Here is a 21,045-nt window from a genome sequence, read left to right as displayed (position 1 = left end):
AAGTTCCGGCCATGGCAAGCAACCAACCAAACGTCGTGATTTTTAAGCCAGCCAATCAGTGGCTGCAGAAGCAATCTGCACACTGTGCAGAGATCGAAAAAATATTACCCCGTATATTTGAGCCCATATGGGTAATAAAATTATATATTACAAACCTCACATCAATAGCTGTAGTATCCGAACCTTGATAAACAAAACAAATTCTTTATTTGACAATCATTTTTTAATATTCCCTCCAACTTCACATGAAAAATAATACAAAACAGCACTTTGAAAATTGCTTGGTATGTATAAAATATCACAGATCAGTGGTAATTGTAATGTATTCAGTAATACACATCATTAGCACACGTCAAGTTAACAACATGGTTTCCACCTGCTTCACACTGTCAAAAGCATTTCCACACTTACCAGCTTTAGACGCACAGTTACAACATACTCACTCAGCCTCACGCTATTTAAACTAACTACGGTAGTACGGACTATTCACAGTGACTAGATTACATCTTGTGGATGACATCCTCGCCACCCCATGAACAATTTCAAAACTTTTTTTTACTAAATGTGTATAAAATGTGTATAGTAAAATGTGTACTGGTATAAAGAAACATAGAAATGGTAGTGCAAATTTCATGATCTTTATAATTAAACATGTACATACAAAATGTAATTTAGAAATTATGACTGAAGTTTGCATATTTAATGTTTACTAATACATGTACTTACAGCTTATTACGTCAGCTCCCATTTCATATCACATCGCAAATGAAATACTTGAAATAAAGTGGTCCAGAGAATTGCTTGTAATGTAATGAATTGACAGTGACAATGCATGTTGAAAACCAGCAAGGGGCGGAGAAATGAAAAACATTGCACTAATCCACCAAACCAGGACCATACCCCCCCCCCCCCCCCCACCAACAACAACAACCCCACCATTCTATCAGCCTAGAGGACAATATAATACTGCTATAATACAAAATACACATGATCATTCAATAAAAGCAAGCAGGTTAAAATCTCATTTTGATTGCACTTTTATTCTCTGTATATTCATACTAATTACAAATGGGTGAAACGAGTACTATTGTATACAGAAAAAATAAGCAACCTTAAAACAAATGCTATATTGGCTTTTGAAGATAAGGTTGCTTGTTGCAGTGTCAGACTTGTGGGTATATTTTAACTTGTTCATCAGAATTATCACTCACACATGGCGAGTAAACTGATACTTTCTGTAGCCCTGCCAGCTACGGTGGGATATACCACATACCAGTGGGATACATCATTCTGATATGAACCAATGACTGTATGTGTAATAAAACGTAATATGAAATGGAAGCTTGTTTAATACAGTGAAACCTGTCTAAACCAGAACATGTACAGAACCTAATATTTATCCCATTTAGACAGGATCCTGTGTTTAGAGGGTCACATTTTATCATTTACAAAATCTGGAATTCTGAAACTGAGCCGGTTTTGACAGGATTCAGAGTTATTTAGGGTCTGGTTTAGACCACTTTCAATGTATCATGTACTAATAGAAACATTAAAATATCAGTCTTCACAGAAACAATTTCACCAATATTTAAAGGTCATTGTTCACAACCACATTCAATATTCCTGTTTAAATGATAAGACACTGAGAAATTAAGTAGGTTTTAAAAGCTCTTCTAGACTAATTTCTGATTACAGAAACATGTTATCAGCATGGTTGTCAAGGGGAAACAATTCTACAAACATTATGTAATACCAGTTTTCAACATTTGTGTTTCACAATACATTTTTATAATGCCAATTATGTAGACTTTTAAAGTTACCCTTATCTATACAAATTAATGATGTGATAAACATACCTGATATATTTTGTTAACATATGGCACAAATGCATGAAAAACAAATAAATATATACAAATATATAGCCACAATTAGGTATCCATCCGGTCACAGACATAACTTCCTTTGTTCACAAATATCACTTTCTGCACACTAAAACACATTTAGATACATACCAATACAAATAGAATACAACACCACTTGAAACTTAGGATCATTTTTATAAATGAACATACTTAACATGTATCTGAACAGATCAAAGCAAATATAAGTTAGATACAGTTTTAATGCACAAGTTCATAAAAATGGTATTAAGCTAAAAGAAGTGTAGTATTTTATTTATTATCCACATACAAAGTTAAAATAGTTTTAAACATACTGGTACATGTATTTAAAATGTAAAGACATCCCAATTTCTATCTGATGCATCAATACATTAGCCTTAACTTAAGAAACTGTCCTGTTTACGTTTACCCCAAAACATAAATCCTTGCTAATAGCCAAATAAGTCTACCAAAAATTAGTATAAATAATTCTTTAATATATCACATTATTATAATTAATAAAGAGACATCCCACTCACATTTAATTATATATCCAAAATACAAGACTACCATAAGAAAACCAATTAATGGAACATTTGACCGTAAGGCCCAGTTTCCATTAACATGATTTTCGCATGCATTTATTGTGAGCATTTCCATGCGTGTAAATGTGCTTTCCCATATTGTTAGTATACAAAATTCGATGTTGTCGAAGTCTACTTTTAAGCCGTTAGTAAATACTTCATGTTAGGGTCTCCATGAGTACTCGAGTACTCGGGTATGGGCCGAGTCTACCAAGACTCGAGTCCGTTTACAGGACTCGAATACCCGTGCAAGGAAGAGCACTCTCATTTAATTATACTTTTTACGTCATTTTGCCATATGCGTGCTGCCTGTTACATTATAGGGTTATGAGACATGACGTAAAACCAAAGTTGAATGTGTGGAATAAAATACTATGGCATGATTAGGCACCCATGTTCAGCGCTGGAATTGAGATGCATAATGCTATTTAACTTTATTCCTTAGTCTCATTATCATCTAGTGTAAGTGTCGGGTACTCGGGTCCGGGTCGAGTTTGACCCTCGAGTACTAGAGCCCAATTTTTTGGACTCGTGGATGCCCTACTTCATGTTATGACGTTACTGCACTGAAAAGCCACTCATCCGTCATTGATAACTTTCTTCAACATGTCTAATGCAGGCACATGGAATTGTGTAAGTGGAAAAGGTACTGTGTATATGCCCTGTCTTGATAAACTCATGCATGGAAACACATTAATGGAAAGCGGGCCAGAAGGTGAATGAGGAAAGGATGACTTTATTCTTCACTGGATATATCACAGAAACTGTGTCACATCATAACAACATGTGATCAATGGCTGTATTAAAGTGTACTTTCTTTCAAAAAGGATTTCAATATTTCATCTTATATAATTTAGTGACAGTTTTTTGTCTCACATCCATCAAACCATATCTTGACAAACAGCAGAAAGTAAAACCGTTAAGTAATGTGACTCATACATTTTACCACTGTGGTTTTAGTCTATTTGATGCTGCAGACTGTACCAGTAATATGTGTGTGTATATATGTATATATATATATATATATATAATTTTTAAGGATTGTCTGTTATTTCTTTTACATTCATCAGGGTATCAACTGAAAAAAAAAAGTATGTGCAAACTGTGAATTGTCGAAGTAGTTTTTATTAAGGGGAGCTAAAAATGATTCTCTTTGAACAAGTCTCGGGGGAGTGATGTGGAGCCGGAGTGATAGCTCCCCTTAAATATCGAGGTCTGAAAAAGCAGTGATGTTTTTAGAGGGAGGCAACTATGAAATGAAACATTCTCAACTTTTTATTTTAACACTGGAAGTTGAAATGAGTCTACGTTTTATGCGAAATGTAACTGAATCAATGGTGTGATAACTAATGTTTAAATTAAGATTCTGCATGAGCAACTCTATCAGAAATGGATGTCCCAGTGATAAAAGAAACATTCTAACTTGCACAATGGTCCAAGCATTACATTTTAATGTACCGTATATTGCCGTGTATTAGCCGACTCCTTGTACAAGCCAATCTCTTAGTTTGACCTCAAATATCTAGTACAAAATCATCAGCACAAACACCTCTAGCATAATTTTCATGAAGGCAACTTACAATTACAGTAATTATTTTTACAGTAATTATTTTTAAAGCCATTTTATGATCTTTTACAAAAATTCCACATTATTGACACATAAAACATATCTAAACAAATTTTTTTAACCCGAGTTAAGCATCTACACGATGAAAAATGCAGAAATAATTGTAGAGAAAACATTGTATAACAAGTTATTTTTAACTCTGCAATCGTATCAGGTTTTACCTGAGTTAACTTCAGTGCCACTTTTACATTCCTGTGTAGATGGATATCTGAGATTAAAGAATTGTGTCTCGTCTCTGCCACAGATGTGGTTTGTTTGTTTTTATATCCGCTTCTGATCGTACATTAAAACCTTGAAAAAAAATCAAAACTACAGCCAAACTACAGCCAATAAATGCAAACTGTTTTTCACACTATGATTTCCCTCTATTTCGGAAATAAGAGGACCGCCAATATGTCATCCGGCAAATTAAAATACACTGATGACAAAGACCAGAAACACTAACCTTTGATATCTTAATACATCATGTGGATGCAACACAGATTTAACTGTTAAAATTACCCATATTAAAACACTGCCCATCTAGACACAGAAATAGCCAAACCTGTGCAGCTGACTAAGAATTTATCAAAAGGTGGCTATTTCTATTTTCTTACTGTTAAGCAAAAATCAGTGCTAGATTTTCTACAGCCAGAGAAAATCCTGAGTTTATCAAAATTACAACTTGTGTTGTGATTAAAAAACAAAACATCCCTCCTAACAATGGACATGCAAAATGTCCTGCAGGCACGTGATATAAATTGCTAATCCAGCAACCAGCAGTTACAAAGGTTACCAGTGTTAAATAAACATTTATAATATTACATTATCAGATAATGCTTTCCTTCTGCATATATAGGGGGGAAAGGTCAAAGATTTAAAAAAAACTTGTTGCATAAAGTAACATAAGTTGTATGTTTGACACATTATTAAAACCAGTGCAAACCCTGATGCCATACTGAAGAGGTGATTTTCTTTTTCTTTTGACAGGTGGGTAGTAGCTTCAACATGTTGGATATTTCTGAAGGCAAGTAAAACATTTAGGCACATTTTCCATGTATTGATTTCCACGTACAACTTTATCAACACTTCAAATAGCACAGTACCTTTTCCAAGTCAACTGTTTAGTGATTGTTTTGGTGTGAGCATCAATAAAAAATCCTTTGTGTCACCATTGTAGTATTTTCAGCCACGATCACACAATGAACATTCCAAACAGTATTCTATTAAATCTGGGCAGACGAGAGTGAAAAACAGGTGACGACAAACCTACATTTTATTTTATTTTCTGTATAATATTAAAACAGTGTTAACTGGCAGGATTCAAACCTACTGCACAGATTCACATGGCTTTAGAATCATGTACCCAGAACCTACAGTGTTATTTCTGGTAGAAATAATGGAGTACTTCATTATTACAAGCTATGTTCACTTCGATAACAAAAACACTAATTAATCATATCAATTTACTGTGGGAACCTACTGAAAACACTTATCAAAATGCTTGCATGAAAATGGGTCTCAAGTCACAGCCACCAAAACAAAAGATCAGTACAAACATGTTTTACAATTTTAGCATATTCTTCTAATTCCATTGTCAAATCAACCTTTAGACTACTGGATTAATTTTTGACAAAAACTACGTTGAGCAAGTACAAGTTTATAACTTTTACTCATAAATTTTAACTTAAAATTTGTATAAATACATTAAAAAAATGTTTCATATGTGAAAAGGTAAGTACTATTTTCGTGGTTTTTCTCATATTTATATTATAGATCAGTTCATTTGGTTTTAAATTATACAAACACTTGATAAAGTTGCATTTGGTTTAAAATTGTACAAACACTTGATAAAGTTGCATTTGGTTTAAAATTGTACAAACACTTGATAAAGTTGCACATATTAACGAGCAATTGGCGTTAGCTGTCCGTTTTTTACGGCCATTATTCCCAATCACTGTTTTGCTGACCACAACTTTGTTTGGAAACAACTACGATTCATACTGAATTCCAGTATTTTGTGAATTTCATAAAACAATAAAATTTATTATCAAATTAGCTGTCAAAATCAGTAATTGATTCCTCAAATGACTACGACATTCCACCATTGTTGTCATGCGAAAAATAAAAAATTAAATCCACCATAGTCTCCATTGAGCTATTCCATGTCATTCTATTATTATTTCCAGTCAGTGCTGTGTGCAAAACTGCGGGATATATGAATTGCAAAATGCACTGTATACAGTGTACAGAGTGTGGACTTGCGTGACACTCTGGTGAGATATCGCGCCTACAGTATCTAGAAGGTAAAATACAAATGAAACAAATACTGTTGGATGAGCAGACAAATTATTCATAAATGCTAAAGTACGGGACATAGCATGGAACCAGCTATATGAACTTCGTACTTTTTTCTATACCTATCCCAACATATGAAAATGGCCGCTAGTCAATCTTGGGGATGAGACCTGAGGTTATAAACCTAATACTTGATGAGATGATTTTGTGAATGTCAGATAGCAGTGTTCTACAGGAACTGCTAATAATAAATAAGCTGAGGTGAGCAAGGAAAGCCATTTAATATATGTCGTATAAATCATACCAAACAAATGTATTAACCTACCTCCCCCCTCCCCCGCTCTCTCTCTCTCTCTCTCTCTCACACTCACTCTCTCACTCTCTCACTCACTCACTGTCTGACTCTGGTTCCACCAGATACACGCAGGCAGTATGTGCTGGTACAACGAACACCACACGACGGTGGGCTGAAGTAGCATCGACTCCACAGAGTTGCTGGTCTTGTTTGTAAGTTACCTAGAGTGTGGTTTTCTAACACGTTTCATCTTTTCGTCATCTTCTTGGCTTTCCAGGCATCAAATTTATTGTAGGCAGCAATTAGCATGTCTTCCATGTGTCCTGTCAGCTGTAACAGAAACAGTGATCCACAACATAGGAAAGAAAACCACCATTCTGAGAGTACTGCTAAAGCAATACATGTCCACTACTGGGCCCACCAATGTTTCCCAGCTCCTGAATTGAAGGGTCATAAATCTGTCAAAATTGGGTAAATCGCCATGAAAATCGAACTTGATCTGTAACAGTACACGAAGAAGCTATATAATTTGTTTTATCTCAGCATTTTCAGACATTGCAAAACTAATTTTTATATCTCTTAAGTTCAAAGGCCATAACTCTGTCCCAAAATGGGTAAATCGACGTGAATGTCAAACTTGATCTGTAACAGTACATGATAAAGATATACATAAAATTTCAGCTCAAATCTCCTAAGTTCAAAGGCCATAACTCTGTCCCAAAATGGGTAAATCGACGTGAATGTCAAACTTGATCTGTAACAGTACATGATAAAGATATACATAAAATTTCAGCTCAATATCTAAAGGCATTAAAAATCAGAAAACTATATGTGGGACAGACGGATGGACAGATGGAGATGAAACCAGTTCAGACATGCATTCGAAATTTATTTGAAGATATTAAATAAATGGGATGCCCAAGTTGATGTTAAAATCATATAAGTGAGTTAAAGATTGTAGAACTAAAGCACAAAACAGACACGGTATACTTACATTTATGTGATAGTGATTTTGACCCAGCTTATCTTTCAACGGATTTAATTTTGCAAGTTGAAATTTTTCTAATGTTGATCTCATCTTAACTACCTGAAAACAAATGACAGAGTTTGTCAAGGTATTCATTATCAGTGCACTGTTCATTGGAGACAACTTAGGAAGGGTAATGAGATAATATTTCTCCACAATTGCCTAAAGTTAAAATTCCATGATATTAAGGAAAACATGAGGAAATTTTTTTCCAAAGCCATGAATCATGACAAATATTTATCAACTGATATGAAATGATGATGAGAGAAATAAATATAGTCAATGATGATCTGTACTAATTAAATCACAGTTGATGAGTTCTTCTCATAGCTTAACACAACAAAAATTATGTTAACCATTTCTAATATAGTATACCTTTTCTTCTAAAAATTTGGACGCGACGGGAAAACATGACCAGAAGTGTCTGAGCAGTTCGCACAGCGCGTTGTACTGCTGCCGAACCTCATCCTGGACGGCCTGAGGCACCATTTCTGTAAGAGATATCACCACTAGTAACCCCAAACAGTAATCACTAATTACAACAAAAACTTTTATTCACTAATAAACACCACAGTGGTACATCTGTTCAATAGTGAATAATAATCAGACGAATATGGACGACAAAATTTAAAAAAAAGAAAGACATTTTTTAATTGTTGGTCAGGAATCGAGATTAATCCTAGGGTTAGGGTTGCACATATATCGTAAGTTTTGGACAGAGAATATGGAAATTTTTAGACAAAGAGCAGAAAATCGGGATACTATACTATCCAGAATTGCAGCTATATCAGAAAAACTGTCATCTTTGATTAATGATGGGATTAATTTTCAACTACCAAATAACCACGCCTCAGATAAATACCACTGGCTATAGTACAGACACTGTAAATATTAAAGCCAAAAATACAACATACATATATATTAAGTACGTTAAATATCATAACTTACTGTTAATCTCTAAATTTTGCCATTATAATACTTGCAAATTTACCACATTTTTGTAATCTTTGCACAGTAAACTTATTTTTAAAAATTGGTTGTTATAAAAAAAAAGTTTGTAAAAGAATAATAGTCTGTTAAAAATGCAGGACATTCAAACAACTTTTTTCACAAGTTACATAAAAACACAAATTTTTACATTTTCAGCAGTTTTAAAGTTATGAAAGTTTTATTCCAATAGAGGATCAGTGTAATCTTTCCCATGAAACAGCCGAACAACACTTCAAAAACGCACATAGTGGACCACTTACGGTGTAACTGTTGATTAGTTGTGCCCTGCATAAGAGCTCCCCCAGGTGAGAGCTCTCCCAAAACACCAATGGCGTTCCCGCATAACAATACCTAGTGAAAAGAAATGAAGACGATTTGTTCATCGCATTCTTGGGGAAATGTTTAATATTAAAACATTTGTTCACGATGATTACTTATGAAACAGTATGAAGCTGAAATATCAAAACAAAGTAAACAGAATAAATGAATGAATGTATGAATGAATTGAATGAATTGAATGAATTGAATTGAAAGAATTGAATGAATGTTTAATGACACCCCAGCACAAAAATACACATCAGCTGTTGGTTGTCAAATAAAGGTAAGTATAAATGAATATGATTCAAAGTAAACAAGAGTTTCACACTACTTATAACAGAGTATTACACTACTTAGAAATCTATCAATCTATCAAGTAACAGTAATAAGGCCAATCTAAGAAGTAATCAAACAAAAGCACCAAAAACAATCAATCTACATATAACAAAGAATAAAAAAAGAAAGAAAGAAGTGTTTTATTTAACGACGCACTCAACACATTTTATTTACTGGTTATATGGCATCAGACATATGGTTAAGGACCACACAGATTTTGAGAGGAAACCTGCTGTCGCCACTACATGGGCTACTCTTCCGATTAGCAGCAAGGGATCTTTTATTTGCACTTCCCACAGGCAGGACAGCACAAACCATGGCCTTTGTTGTACCAGTTATGGATCACTGGTCAGTGCAAGTGGTTTACACCTACCCATTGAGCCTTGCGGAGCACTCACTCAGGGTTTGGAGTCGGTATCTGGATTAAAAATCCCATGCCTCGACTGGGATCCGAACCCAGTACCTACCAGTCTGTAGACCGATGGCCTAACCACGACGCAACCGAGGCCGGTACAAAGAATAAAAGTCATTAGATGAAAAACATTATGGATAAGAGAAAATTAAATTATGTTTTGTTCAATGACACCATTACAGCATATTGATTTATTAATCATTGGCTACTAGATGTCAAACATTTGATAATTTTTTTTACATTAAGTCTTAGAGGAAAAAAGAAAGCAAGAAATGTTTTATTTAACGATGCACTCAACACATTTTATTTATGGTTATATGGCGTCAGACATGGTTAAGGACTACACAGAGTTTGAGAGGAAACCTGCTGTCGCCATTACATGGGCTACTCTTTTCGATTAACAGCAAGGGATCTTTTACTTGCGCTTTCCACACGCATGATAGCACAAACCATGGCCTTTGTTGAACCAGTTATGGATCACTGGTCGGTGCAAGTGGTTTACACCTACCCATTGAGCCTTGCGGAGCACTCACTCAGGGTTTGGAGTCGGTATCTGGATTAAAAATCCAACGCCTCGACTGGGATCCAAACCCAGTACCTACCAGCCTGTAGACCGATGGCCTAACCACTACGCCACCAAGGCCAGTAAAGTCTAAGAGGAAACCCATTATATTTTTCCATTATCATCAAGGTATCTTTTATATGCACTTTTCCACACACAGGACAGCAGAAACCACAGCCTTTTATATACAAGTCATGGACCCCTGGTTCGGACGGGAAAACCCAATCAGAGAATGGGTCCACTGAGATGTTTCGATCCTGTGACACAACTACCTCAGGTGAATGGTCTACCGACAGCTAGTAGGAATTTAAATGCCAGGGTTTTGCTATTAATCGAAAAATCCTAATTAAGACTAGATCAATATAGAAAATTTCTATATACACTATATTTCTATTGTAGGAGTGCGTGAGTGACTGCTCCATATTACAGGTGTGTCAGATTTTACCTGAGAGGTCTGGAACCCACTTGTGTATATTTCCCCCAGCCACTAACTGATTAGCCCTATGTTACAGGTGTGTCAGATTTTAACTGAGAGAGGTCTGGAACCCACTTGTGTATTTCCCCCCGGCCACCAACTGATTAGCTCCATGTTACAGGTGTGTCAGATTTTAACTGAGAGAGGTCTGGAACCCACTTGTGTATTTCCCTCCGGCCACTAACTGATTAGCCTCATGTTACAGGTGTGTCAGATTTTACCTGAGAGATCTGGAACCCACTTGTGTATTCCCCCCCCCCAACTGATTAGCCTCATGTTACAGGTGTGTCAGATTTTACCTGAGAGAGATCTGGAACCCACTTGTGTATTTCTCTGGCCACCAACTGATTAGCTCCATGTTACAGGTGTGTCAGATTTTACCTGAGAGAGATCTGGAACCCACTTGTGTATTTCCCCCCGGCCACCAACTGATTAGCTCCATGTTACAGGTGTGTCAGATTTTAACTGAGAGAGGTCTGGAACACACTTGTGTATTTCCCCCCGGCCACTAACTGATTAGCCTCATGTTACAGGTGTGTCAGATTTTACCTGAGAGATCTGGAACCCACTTGTGTATTCCCCCACCCACCCCCCAAACCCCCCCCCCCCACCCCCCACCAACTGATTAGCCTCATGTTACAGGTGTGTCAGATTTTACCTGAGAGAGATCTGGAACCCACTTGTGTATTTCTCTGGCCACTAACTGATTAGCTCCATATTACAGGTGTGTCAGATTTTACCTGAGAGAGGTCTGGAACCCACTTGTGTATTTCTCTGGCCACCAACTGATTAGCTCCATGTTACAGGTGTGTCAGATTTTACCTGAGAGAGATCTGGAACCCACTTGTGTATTTCCACCCGGCCACCAATTGATTAGCCTCATGTTACAGGTGTGTCAGATTTTACCTGAGAGATCTGGAACACACTTGTGTATTTCCCCCCGGCCACTAACTGATTAGCCTCATGTTACAGGTGTGTCAGATTTTACCTGAGAGAGATCTGGAACCCACTTGTGTATTTCTCTGGCCACTAACTGATTAGCTCCATGTTACAGGTGTGTCAGATTTTACCTGAGAGAGGTCTGGAATCCACTTGTGTATTTCCCCCCCGGCCACTAACTGATTAGCCTAATGTTACAGGTGTGTCAGATTTTACCTGAGAGAGGTCTGGAACCCATTTGTGTATTTCTTCAGCCACCAACTGATTAGCCTCTATGACTTTCTCGCTGGTCGTGTACTTGGAAATGGTTGCCGGGGTGGGCCCATGTAGGTATCGCTCTATCCTGCCCAGACGGAGGTTGACAACCTTCTCGTTTTTCAGGGTACACAAATCCTCAAGTTCCAGTTTCTCTTTTATTCTTGCCTGTAGGGAAACAAACAATAGAAGGTCATTACAGAATCTTTTATTAAGTACTGAGCTTTCTCTCAATTCTTTATTTTCATATATTAAGAAAGCAAACCTAAGGTTCCTACAATTTAGTTTACTTATTTTTGGTATTATAATGGACTCCCAAGGGACCAAATAAGTCCAGTTTTAAGGGGGATCTTGTTTAGAAAAGTTATTTTCTGTACTTTATTTAGGAACCATGAAAAACTTCTGGTTTTGAAATTCCGGTTTACAGAGGGTCAGGTTTTGAGTGGTTCACTGTAATAATAATAATGTCTACTGACCGACGTATTAAGTAAATGGGCGAGTTAGAGCTAGCTTATGAATCAGCTGTCTGTATTCAGCTTCAAGTAAAAAACACACTTAATCAAAGAAACACAACTAGTTTTAAATTAGCTTTTTGTAGATGCTATTAAGTTCAAGAACTAACGGTAAATACAGTGAAATGAAAACCACCATTCATGCACATAGCAACATGAGATAAGAGGAGAGGGGTAAAGTACTAATTTCTAACTTGTGGCAAAGAAGGAACACAATGACATCATCTGCAGATGGGCATACTTTGCTTCGGTGATTGTTAGCATGCTTAAAATTTTATTTGCAGAATGCAAGTGACGTCTGAAAGTACATGTACCTTTTTCTGTGGAGGTTCTTTAATATCATTTTTACTTGTGGACGCCACAACTCCATTGGGTAATGAGTGCTGCCCGTTGCTCAATACAGTAACCCCATTTGATTCTTCACTCTTACTACTATCTGCTGCAGGTTTTGACTTAGCTTCACACGCTCTCAAGACCATTGTAGAGTGGTGGTTGAATCTGCGAATTATCGACTGGTTAGTTGTATTGCTACTTCTTCTACTGTCCTCATTGATTCCACGGTATCCCTAACAAAAAAGATGAAAAAATAATCAAAAGAAATAATTCAACACTTCTCCACCGAAACCAAACTTTAAAAAAGTTCTAATAGTTCAAACAAATATCTTAATTAAGTGTAAGCTATGTAATATGTATTCAATATATACTCAACAACGAAAGTTTAGCTAATGTTAAAAGAAATGGCATAACATTTATAAATTAACCTATTTTTATTAATTAGTATTCACATCTGAAATGTTTACCATTTACAAACATAAACTCACCAACCTTTGCCCTAACACAACAAGTGGACCTGGTTTTCTTTTAAGTTTATTCAACCATGGCAAATTTAGACGTCATAAAAGATATTTGCTTAACTTTCGTTGTTGAGTATACAAGAGCATGTATCGTATTTTTACCAGTTAAAATACTAAAATAATAATTATATGTATAAACGTTAGTATTAATGAACAGGGTAAAATATATCTTAATTTATACTGATACTAACATTAGTAACGAATTGGCCTAAATAAAATTTAAGACGTGTTACTTCCACACCAAATGGCAGCAGCTTTGCTAGTTGTCTCACCTCATCAACAGAGTTATCTGCACACCTCGTCAGATCCAGAAGAGGATCACTAATTCGTTTTTCAATCTCGTCTTTCATTTCTGTAACAGAATTTTTTTTTTTTTTTTAAATCATCAAAAGATAAATCTTTGTATATTCAGAATACTTAATTAAGCATATAGCCGAGATATCGGCTAATACATTTTTTTTTTTTTTGTATTAGCAATATCCTTGATAATTAAAGGGACTATCCTGTGTTTGCAATCATTGTAAAATATTTTCAAATAATAAATCCTTGTAACAAAAATTACATCTTGAATATAATTTATGGTGTAGAATAATAATTTTAAACAAGAAAATGTCTTTAATATATAATTTTAATTATTAAAAATGCTGTGTTAGTCGAAAACATGTTACAATGGCTACAAACTGAGAATAGTCTTTTTATGCATTAATCACACATTAAAGGGTTTCAGATTGATATGTCTACGAGTAAGCATGACTAAAATAACTTTTATACAGAGAAGTTAGTGACATAGGGAAAGTAGTATAATGGTGATACTACTAACCTTTTTCATCATTTTTGGCACAATCTGTAAAAATATCTTTGGTACCAAGAATAGTTCTGTCTCTGTGGAAATAGTGAGACTGAAAGAATCGGGTCCAGAATTCACTTTCTGTCATCTCATGGGGAACATACTCAGCATGTTTCTTCCTTACTGTAAAATAAAAATCAATCAATATTTTCATTACATATACATTCAAATTAGGATGATAAAGATAACAAAACTTCTGGTATTTTGCTGCAATTTATCATGGGAAGAAAAATAATCCAAATGATTTATTCTATATTGATAAATAATTTAAAAAAAATATATTGAAGACGACACCTCTAAAATCATCCATTAATAATTATTCAATAGAACAGGCGAGTGTGTCCAAGTCAAATGTACTTACCCATGGGGTATGTTTTAAATATAGATTCAATGATGTCAGCTGTGAGGTTATACTTGAGCCCATTGCACCCATCTGTCTGAGGTTTTATGTCAGCCTAAAAAATAAAACAGTAAAGTGCTATTAAAATATAATCACAAGCAAAGTCGCAATGAGTATCACACTGATTTAATTAATTACAAGTAGAACATAAATCAAAAAGTACCATTTCATGTAGCTACGAAACTATCACATACCGGGTATATTATATATATATATATATATATATATAGTCGAAATTGGTCTAACGGCCACCTCTATATAATGGCCACCTGCCCATAATGGACAACCTGAAGTCCCCCCAACACATTTATTTCTTTATTTGACCTCTATAGAACGGCCACCTGTCCAGTGCGGCCAGCGGCCACTATTTATTAGCAAAAATAAGGCCACCACATGTGATCGTACAGAGATTTAGTTCCCAGTAAATCCCATTGTTTTCTGTAATGCCACCATTGTTGCATTACGTGACCAGAAAGCTTGGCAATTCGATGGACTCGACAAAAAAACCCAACTTATTGTGATGTTATCATCATATGATGTTATTGTCGTAAACAAATATATGTTTACTAATACTAAGAATTATTTTAATCCTTTTGTTAATTTGGTAAATGTCAACAGCTGTTCAGTTCCGGTGATTGTATAATTTGCATTCGATAGTTCAGCTCGAATCGTTACTCAATAACAAGGCGACTTCTCATTGGCTGTAGACTATGAAAGCAGAATGTATTACGGTATCTGATTGTTGCGGTATTATCAAAGGCAATCATAACCAAGGTGCCAGAGTAGTCTCCACTGTCAATCATCATGATTGTTGTTCACAAGCAGTTTGCACCAAGTGGCAAACATTAATGAATTTAGTTAAGCCGGTATCATCGTATGCTTGGGTAAACCTTTGTTTACCAAAATTGTTTTGTTTGCAGTTCGCGATGTAACCCCAATGCAGGTACCATACCATTGGATTAACGGCAACATGAAACTAATAATGAGTTAAACATGTCACCCGAGTAATAAATCCCAATTAAACAAATGTAAATTTCAGTTTTGTGTTATTTATTTATGAACCAACTGTCAAACAAAATGCCACCGAAAAATTGTAGAGTAGAAGTTATCAGGAAGTCAGTGCTAGAAAGTATTGGGGTATTGGAATTAACAAAGGAAATCAAACTGTTACAACAGTTAATAATGAGATTTTATAGTGAAATATGTTAGGGTCTCGACTGAATATTTTGGGACCTCTATATAAAGGCCACCTGTCCATAACGGCAACTTTCTTTTGGTCCCTTGAGTGGTTGTTATATACAAGTTAGACTGTGTATATATATTCTGTAGATCCTGAAATTAATGTGATTATAATATTAATGCGAAAAATGTGTCATTCGCATTAATAATATGATGCATTTATTTCTATGGGTTTTTTTATGTGCCCCCCATGTTATTAAAACAAAACAAACATTAAAATTCTAATATATTTATAACACACTACTGGAAAACAATTCATCGTAGACGAGACAGACTAATTGTCCAATAGTTCAGCAAGCTGCCAGCCACGTGTGACGATTGTAGGGTCTTTGGCCACCCTGTCAATCGCCAGTGAATGTGTTTTAGCACGCTAATCCTGAGGTCGACGGTTTCTTAGTTTTTACTGTTCAAGTTTGATGCAACCACTGGGTGAATTATTCTTTATTATGACTTTGAAATCACCATTCACAGACAAAGATACAGTTGTAATAGTACATACATGTTTAACCAGACTTAGCTAAATATACACATTATGTAAATGATTGCTAAAAACATATGCTTTGAGTTGATCTCACCAAAAACACAAGGGATTAAACAGGGTAATTGATGTGTACACAGACATGTTAGTGAGTTGATCTCATTGAAGAGACCTTTAACTCTGATTTAATCGAAAAGTACACAGACGTATGTTGTTAGAAAAAGTAATATTTCAAAGGGAGGCCACTCGCATTAATTTTATGTCGCATTTTAGTCTGCCCACCATCACTCGCATTAATTTAGGGATGCGTTAATTTCAAGATCTACAGTGTATATATATATATATATATATATATATATATATATATATATATATATTAAAATCAGTCTCCAGGAATTATCAATGTAATGACACACGAGCAAAGTGCACATTAAAACACTACAGGCAAACCTGATTCAGCAGCTACCTGTACTAAGTAACCACCTGACACATTTTCATATTTCCAAATCATGTAATACAGTACAAACTGACTCATATTAAGTAGCCACTTTTTGATACCCCATTCGGTGGCTGCTTTAAACAGGTTATAGTATGTGTGCATGCGTGTATATCACAGGGTTCTGCCTAGAAACTAATGAGTGGTGGACACATAGTGTGAAATTCATGACTTCATTTTACAGTGACATATATGTATGTAGTGAAAGGAAAAGAATACTTTTTAACCACATGCCAGCATATTTTTAAACTATGGTGTCTTGCTTGTGGTCATTTTGACACTTTGTTGAAAGGAAACCTGATGCCACCACAAAGGCTACTTCTACTGATAAAGCAACAAGGGTTCTTTTTATAAACTTTCCTGGACATAACACTGCCTTTGATGCAGAATCTGATCCAGGAAATATTTTTCAGAAGGAACAATAAGGAAAAGGGCACACGGACCAAATGTGCACCTCAATGGAAAAAACTAAAAGAAAAAAGGGGGTGGGGAGGGGAACACTTGAATATTTTTAGAGAGTGGACGGTTCCCCTGATCGCTTAGATCCACCTCTATTTGATGTACCAGTTATGGAGAACTGGTGGGGATGAGGGAGAAAATAAGTAACCCTTTGCCATCCAGGCAAGTGCTCTACCACTAAGCCACATTAGTCCGCAGCAATAATGCAAGACCTGCACTGACAACTGTGGGGAGGACCATGATATTACTGCCAGACATCCCAGTATATGTGATGTAAAAAAGAACATAGTTTCAAGCTAATGTGTCAGCTGAATAATCTTACGAGAAATGCTGGAGATACTCCGACCACCTGCCCCTCAGTTGACTTATTACCACTGGTAAACCTCTGAAAAATATAAAACTCATATAGTCAAAATGAATGGTAGACTTCTAAATACAATAATATTTTTTTCTAGACTACTATTAGTACTAATTTGATATGCTAAGATATGCTGCCTTTCACACAAGCAAACTGAAAAATTAGGTCAGTTGTTTATTCTGTTATATTTAGATCATGTTTACCAATTAAATAGAAAAGTTACCCATGTATACATTTGGCAATTCACATTTAATCTTCATCAGTTTTCCATACTTTTATTACACAAATCATTAAAAAAAAATGGACATTAGAAATTCCATACTTTACCAGCATCTCCAAAGTTTAAACGACACTGGCAACATAAAACCCAAGCACCTGTATTTAATTTTGAGATATAAAACTTGGTGCAAAATGCTTGGTGTTTACTAAGCATAACACAAATAATTTCATATTTAATGTTCATAAATCAAACACTGGTGGAGCCAAAAACACTAGACAAAGTTAAAACCTGTTCTGGAGAAACCAAATAAATCAAAACATAATACTCAAACCTACATGAGTGTGAGACAACCAAAATTCATCAGGGGAAATAACTCCACTGACAACCAAATCTTTATACAGCTGAAAAAGCTCTGGATTTTCTTGTAGTAGCCTGAAAAAAAAAGTTTGTACACAGAATAAAACTTTAATGGCAACAAACACTGGTCCCTCTCCCCTTTAATATAACATATACATCAGTCTCAGATAAATTTTTTAAACAACAAATTCAATGAATTGAACATCTTGCCTACCATAAAGTTATTCAGAGTTGTTCACAGCTGCACCCATAGAGGTCATTTCAATGCATGTTAAAAAAAATTTTTTAATTAAACACTAGAACATTTTAAATATCTTAACAATTAGAGATTAAGGTCTTTTCACTAAAAAGTTATAACAGTCGCAAAAGTTCAGGAATTGCTTGTACTACTAATAACAATCCATAATATATCACATTTCCCCCCTGAAATCTATGCCATAAAACATAAGCAAATGAGTACCCAAGGCATTACCTATTTTTCTCTTCAAGTGCACTACTGATCTTTTTCTTAAACTTGGGCAGCAGCTGTTGAAGCAGCTCCTTCACACTGTCCCGGTCGCGGATCTGCGCAGATCGCCCGCCAGAACAGTTGAAGTGGAATGTGTTAGCACTCCCATCATGCATCACTATCTGAAGCTGAACCTTATCTTTGCTGTCAGGGGAAATCTTTTGTGCTGAAGTTTAAAACAAAAGTAATAGGAAGGAAATGGTTTACTTAACGACGCACTCAACACATTTTATTTACGGTTATATGGCGTCGGACATATAGTTAAGGACCACACAGATATTGAGGGAGGAAAACCGCTGTCGCCACTTCATGGGCTACTCTTTTCAAGTAGCAGCAAGTGATCTTTTATATGCACCACCCCATAGACAGGATAGTACATACCACTGCCTTTGATATACCAGTCGTGGTGCACTGGCTCAAAAGTAATAATAAATAGGTGTGAAATTGCAGCTTATTAGATATGTTAAAATATGTCTGGGGAAAAAGGAAACATAGCCAGTTTTTAGCAAGGTTAAAGTTTGTTTGTTTTGTTTAACGACACCACTAGAGCACACTGATTAATTAATCATCAGCTATTGGACATTTGGTAATTCTGACATAGTCATCGGAGGAAATCCGCTACATTTTTTCTAATGTAGCAAGGGTCTTTTATATGCACTTTCCCTCAGACAGGAAAGCATATACCACTGCCTTTGACCAGTTGTGATGCACTGGTTAGAATGAGAAAAAACCCAATCAGTTGAATGGATCCAGAAATAAATTTTTGGGGGTATGGGTTTAGGGTTAGGGTTAAGAAAATCATACATTAAAGATAAGAGTAATTAATTTTATCAAACGGTTGTGGTGCCATACCTGTTTTACCCTCTGGAAGAAATCCTGACTGAGGTGGTTTGATCCTATGACGCAAGTACTCAACCGACTGAGCTAAATCCTGCCCCTTTTTATCAAGGAGATAGACCTAGACTAACATGAATATACAGACAGATAAACCAATTACTAATGTAACCCGTGCTAAGCACGGGAACACTTGCACTGGGCTTTCAACTTCTGTGTTGTGTTAAGTAACAAATATGGCATAAAGTTGTATTAATGGAATTCATTTTTGTACACAGTATGTAATACAATGTGTGGTGTGTACACTAGTCTTTTTGTACCTGAGCACAAAAAGATCCTAACAAAATGCAGCATCGGGCAAGTACAAAGAAGGAGCTCACCAGCACAAATGAAAAAGAGGAAAAGCAATCAGAACGATGGGAATGTGTTGAAACAGGCCTTGCATATTACATTATAGAACAGTTTAAACTAAAATAAAATATTTCACAGGATGCAGCAAAATAAAATTATTATAACTGTTACAATACCTGGTCCAAACAAATTAACAATCTACAGATAGATTATTGAATGAAAATAACATACCTTTGATGTCTGCATACATGTGACTAATAGAAAATGTATTCTTGCTCTGTACCATCCATGCAAGCCTTTCTCCCATGAGGTACAAGGTTCCGTCGGTCTTCTTCTGTCGAACATGGTTGACAATAAGCAGCACTTCTTCGGACAGCTTGGACATGGTAATATTATTTCTAAGCAGTCAATGCACTGTAAATAACGGAAAGAAAGCAAGAAATGTTTTATTTAACAACGCACTCAACACAGTTTATTTACGGTTATATGGCATCAAACATATGGTTAAGGACCACACAGATAATGAGAGGAAACCTGCAGTAGCCACTTCATGGGCTACTCTTTTCGATTAGCAGCAAGGGATCTTTTATATGCACCATCACACAGACAGGGCAGTACATAAGGTACCACGGCCTTTGATATACCAGTCGTGGTGCACTGGCTGGAACAAGAAATAGCCCAATGGGCCAACCGACGGGAATCGATCCCAGACCAACCGCACAGCGAGTGAGCCCTGTACCACTGGGCTACACCCCGCCCCTGTAAATAATGGAGTGAGATACATGACATATACACACAATGTATTGTATAGATTAAAAAAATTTATGTCCAGTTATCCTGTTCGTCCAGCTACAGGTCATTGATAATTGCTAATATCCGTTTCTATAAAATTACCAAATCACCTGTTTGTTAAATTTATTAAAACGTTCCAGATTTAAGACTACCTTGTAAACTGGTGAGATATGAAACACGTAACTGCTAATAAAGGTTGAGTGTAAGGAGAGATATTCATGGAGTTGGATCCCCTTAGAGGGTACCATGGTTGTAACAGCAGGCATTAAGCTTCAGTCGATCCATATCGATCTACATATTATTCATCACTATTACAATAAAACCGATAGCTAAATCATAGTTTCCATGGTCTTGCCAAAAAAA

At 35.8% G+C, this 21,045-nt stretch overlaps 1 protein-coding gene across 1 annotated transcript; it reads right to left on the bottom strand.

Annotated features, from left to right (window-relative positions):
- Nucleotides 1–208: 208 nt before the first annotated feature.
- Nucleotides 209–20,297, bottom strand: LOC121381217 (general transcription factor IIH subunit 1-like). Its single transcript, XM_041510421.1, has 13 exons — nucleotides 20,122–20,297; nucleotides 18,670–18,871; nucleotides 18,176–18,272; nucleotides 17,585–17,647; nucleotides 14,552–14,645; nucleotides 14,164–14,313; nucleotides 13,616–13,695; nucleotides 12,804–13,055; nucleotides 11,939–12,145; nucleotides 8,941–9,031; nucleotides 8,066–8,181; nucleotides 7,658–7,750; nucleotides 209–6,993 (listed from the first exon to the last, which is right to left on the bottom strand). The coding sequence occupies exons 1-13, from the start codon at nucleotides 20,273–20,275 to the stop codon at nucleotides 6,910–6,912; spliced, it is 1,683 nt and encodes a 560-aa protein (XP_041366355.1). The 5' UTR covers nucleotides 20,276–20,297; the 3' UTR covers nucleotides 209–6,909.
- Between the last annotated feature and the right edge of the window lie 748 nt (nucleotides 20,298–21,045).

The sequence above is a fragment of the Gigantopelta aegis genome, chromosome 9 (assembly GCF_016097555.1).
Source record: "Gigantopelta aegis isolate Gae_Host chromosome 9, Gae_host_genome, whole genome shotgun sequence".
NCBI classification, from domain to species: domain Eukaryota; kingdom Metazoa; phylum Mollusca; class Gastropoda; order Neomphalida; family Peltospiridae; genus Gigantopelta; species Gigantopelta aegis.
Note: the sequence above shows the minus strand (reverse complement) of the source record. Positions and strands in the feature narration are given on the sequence as shown.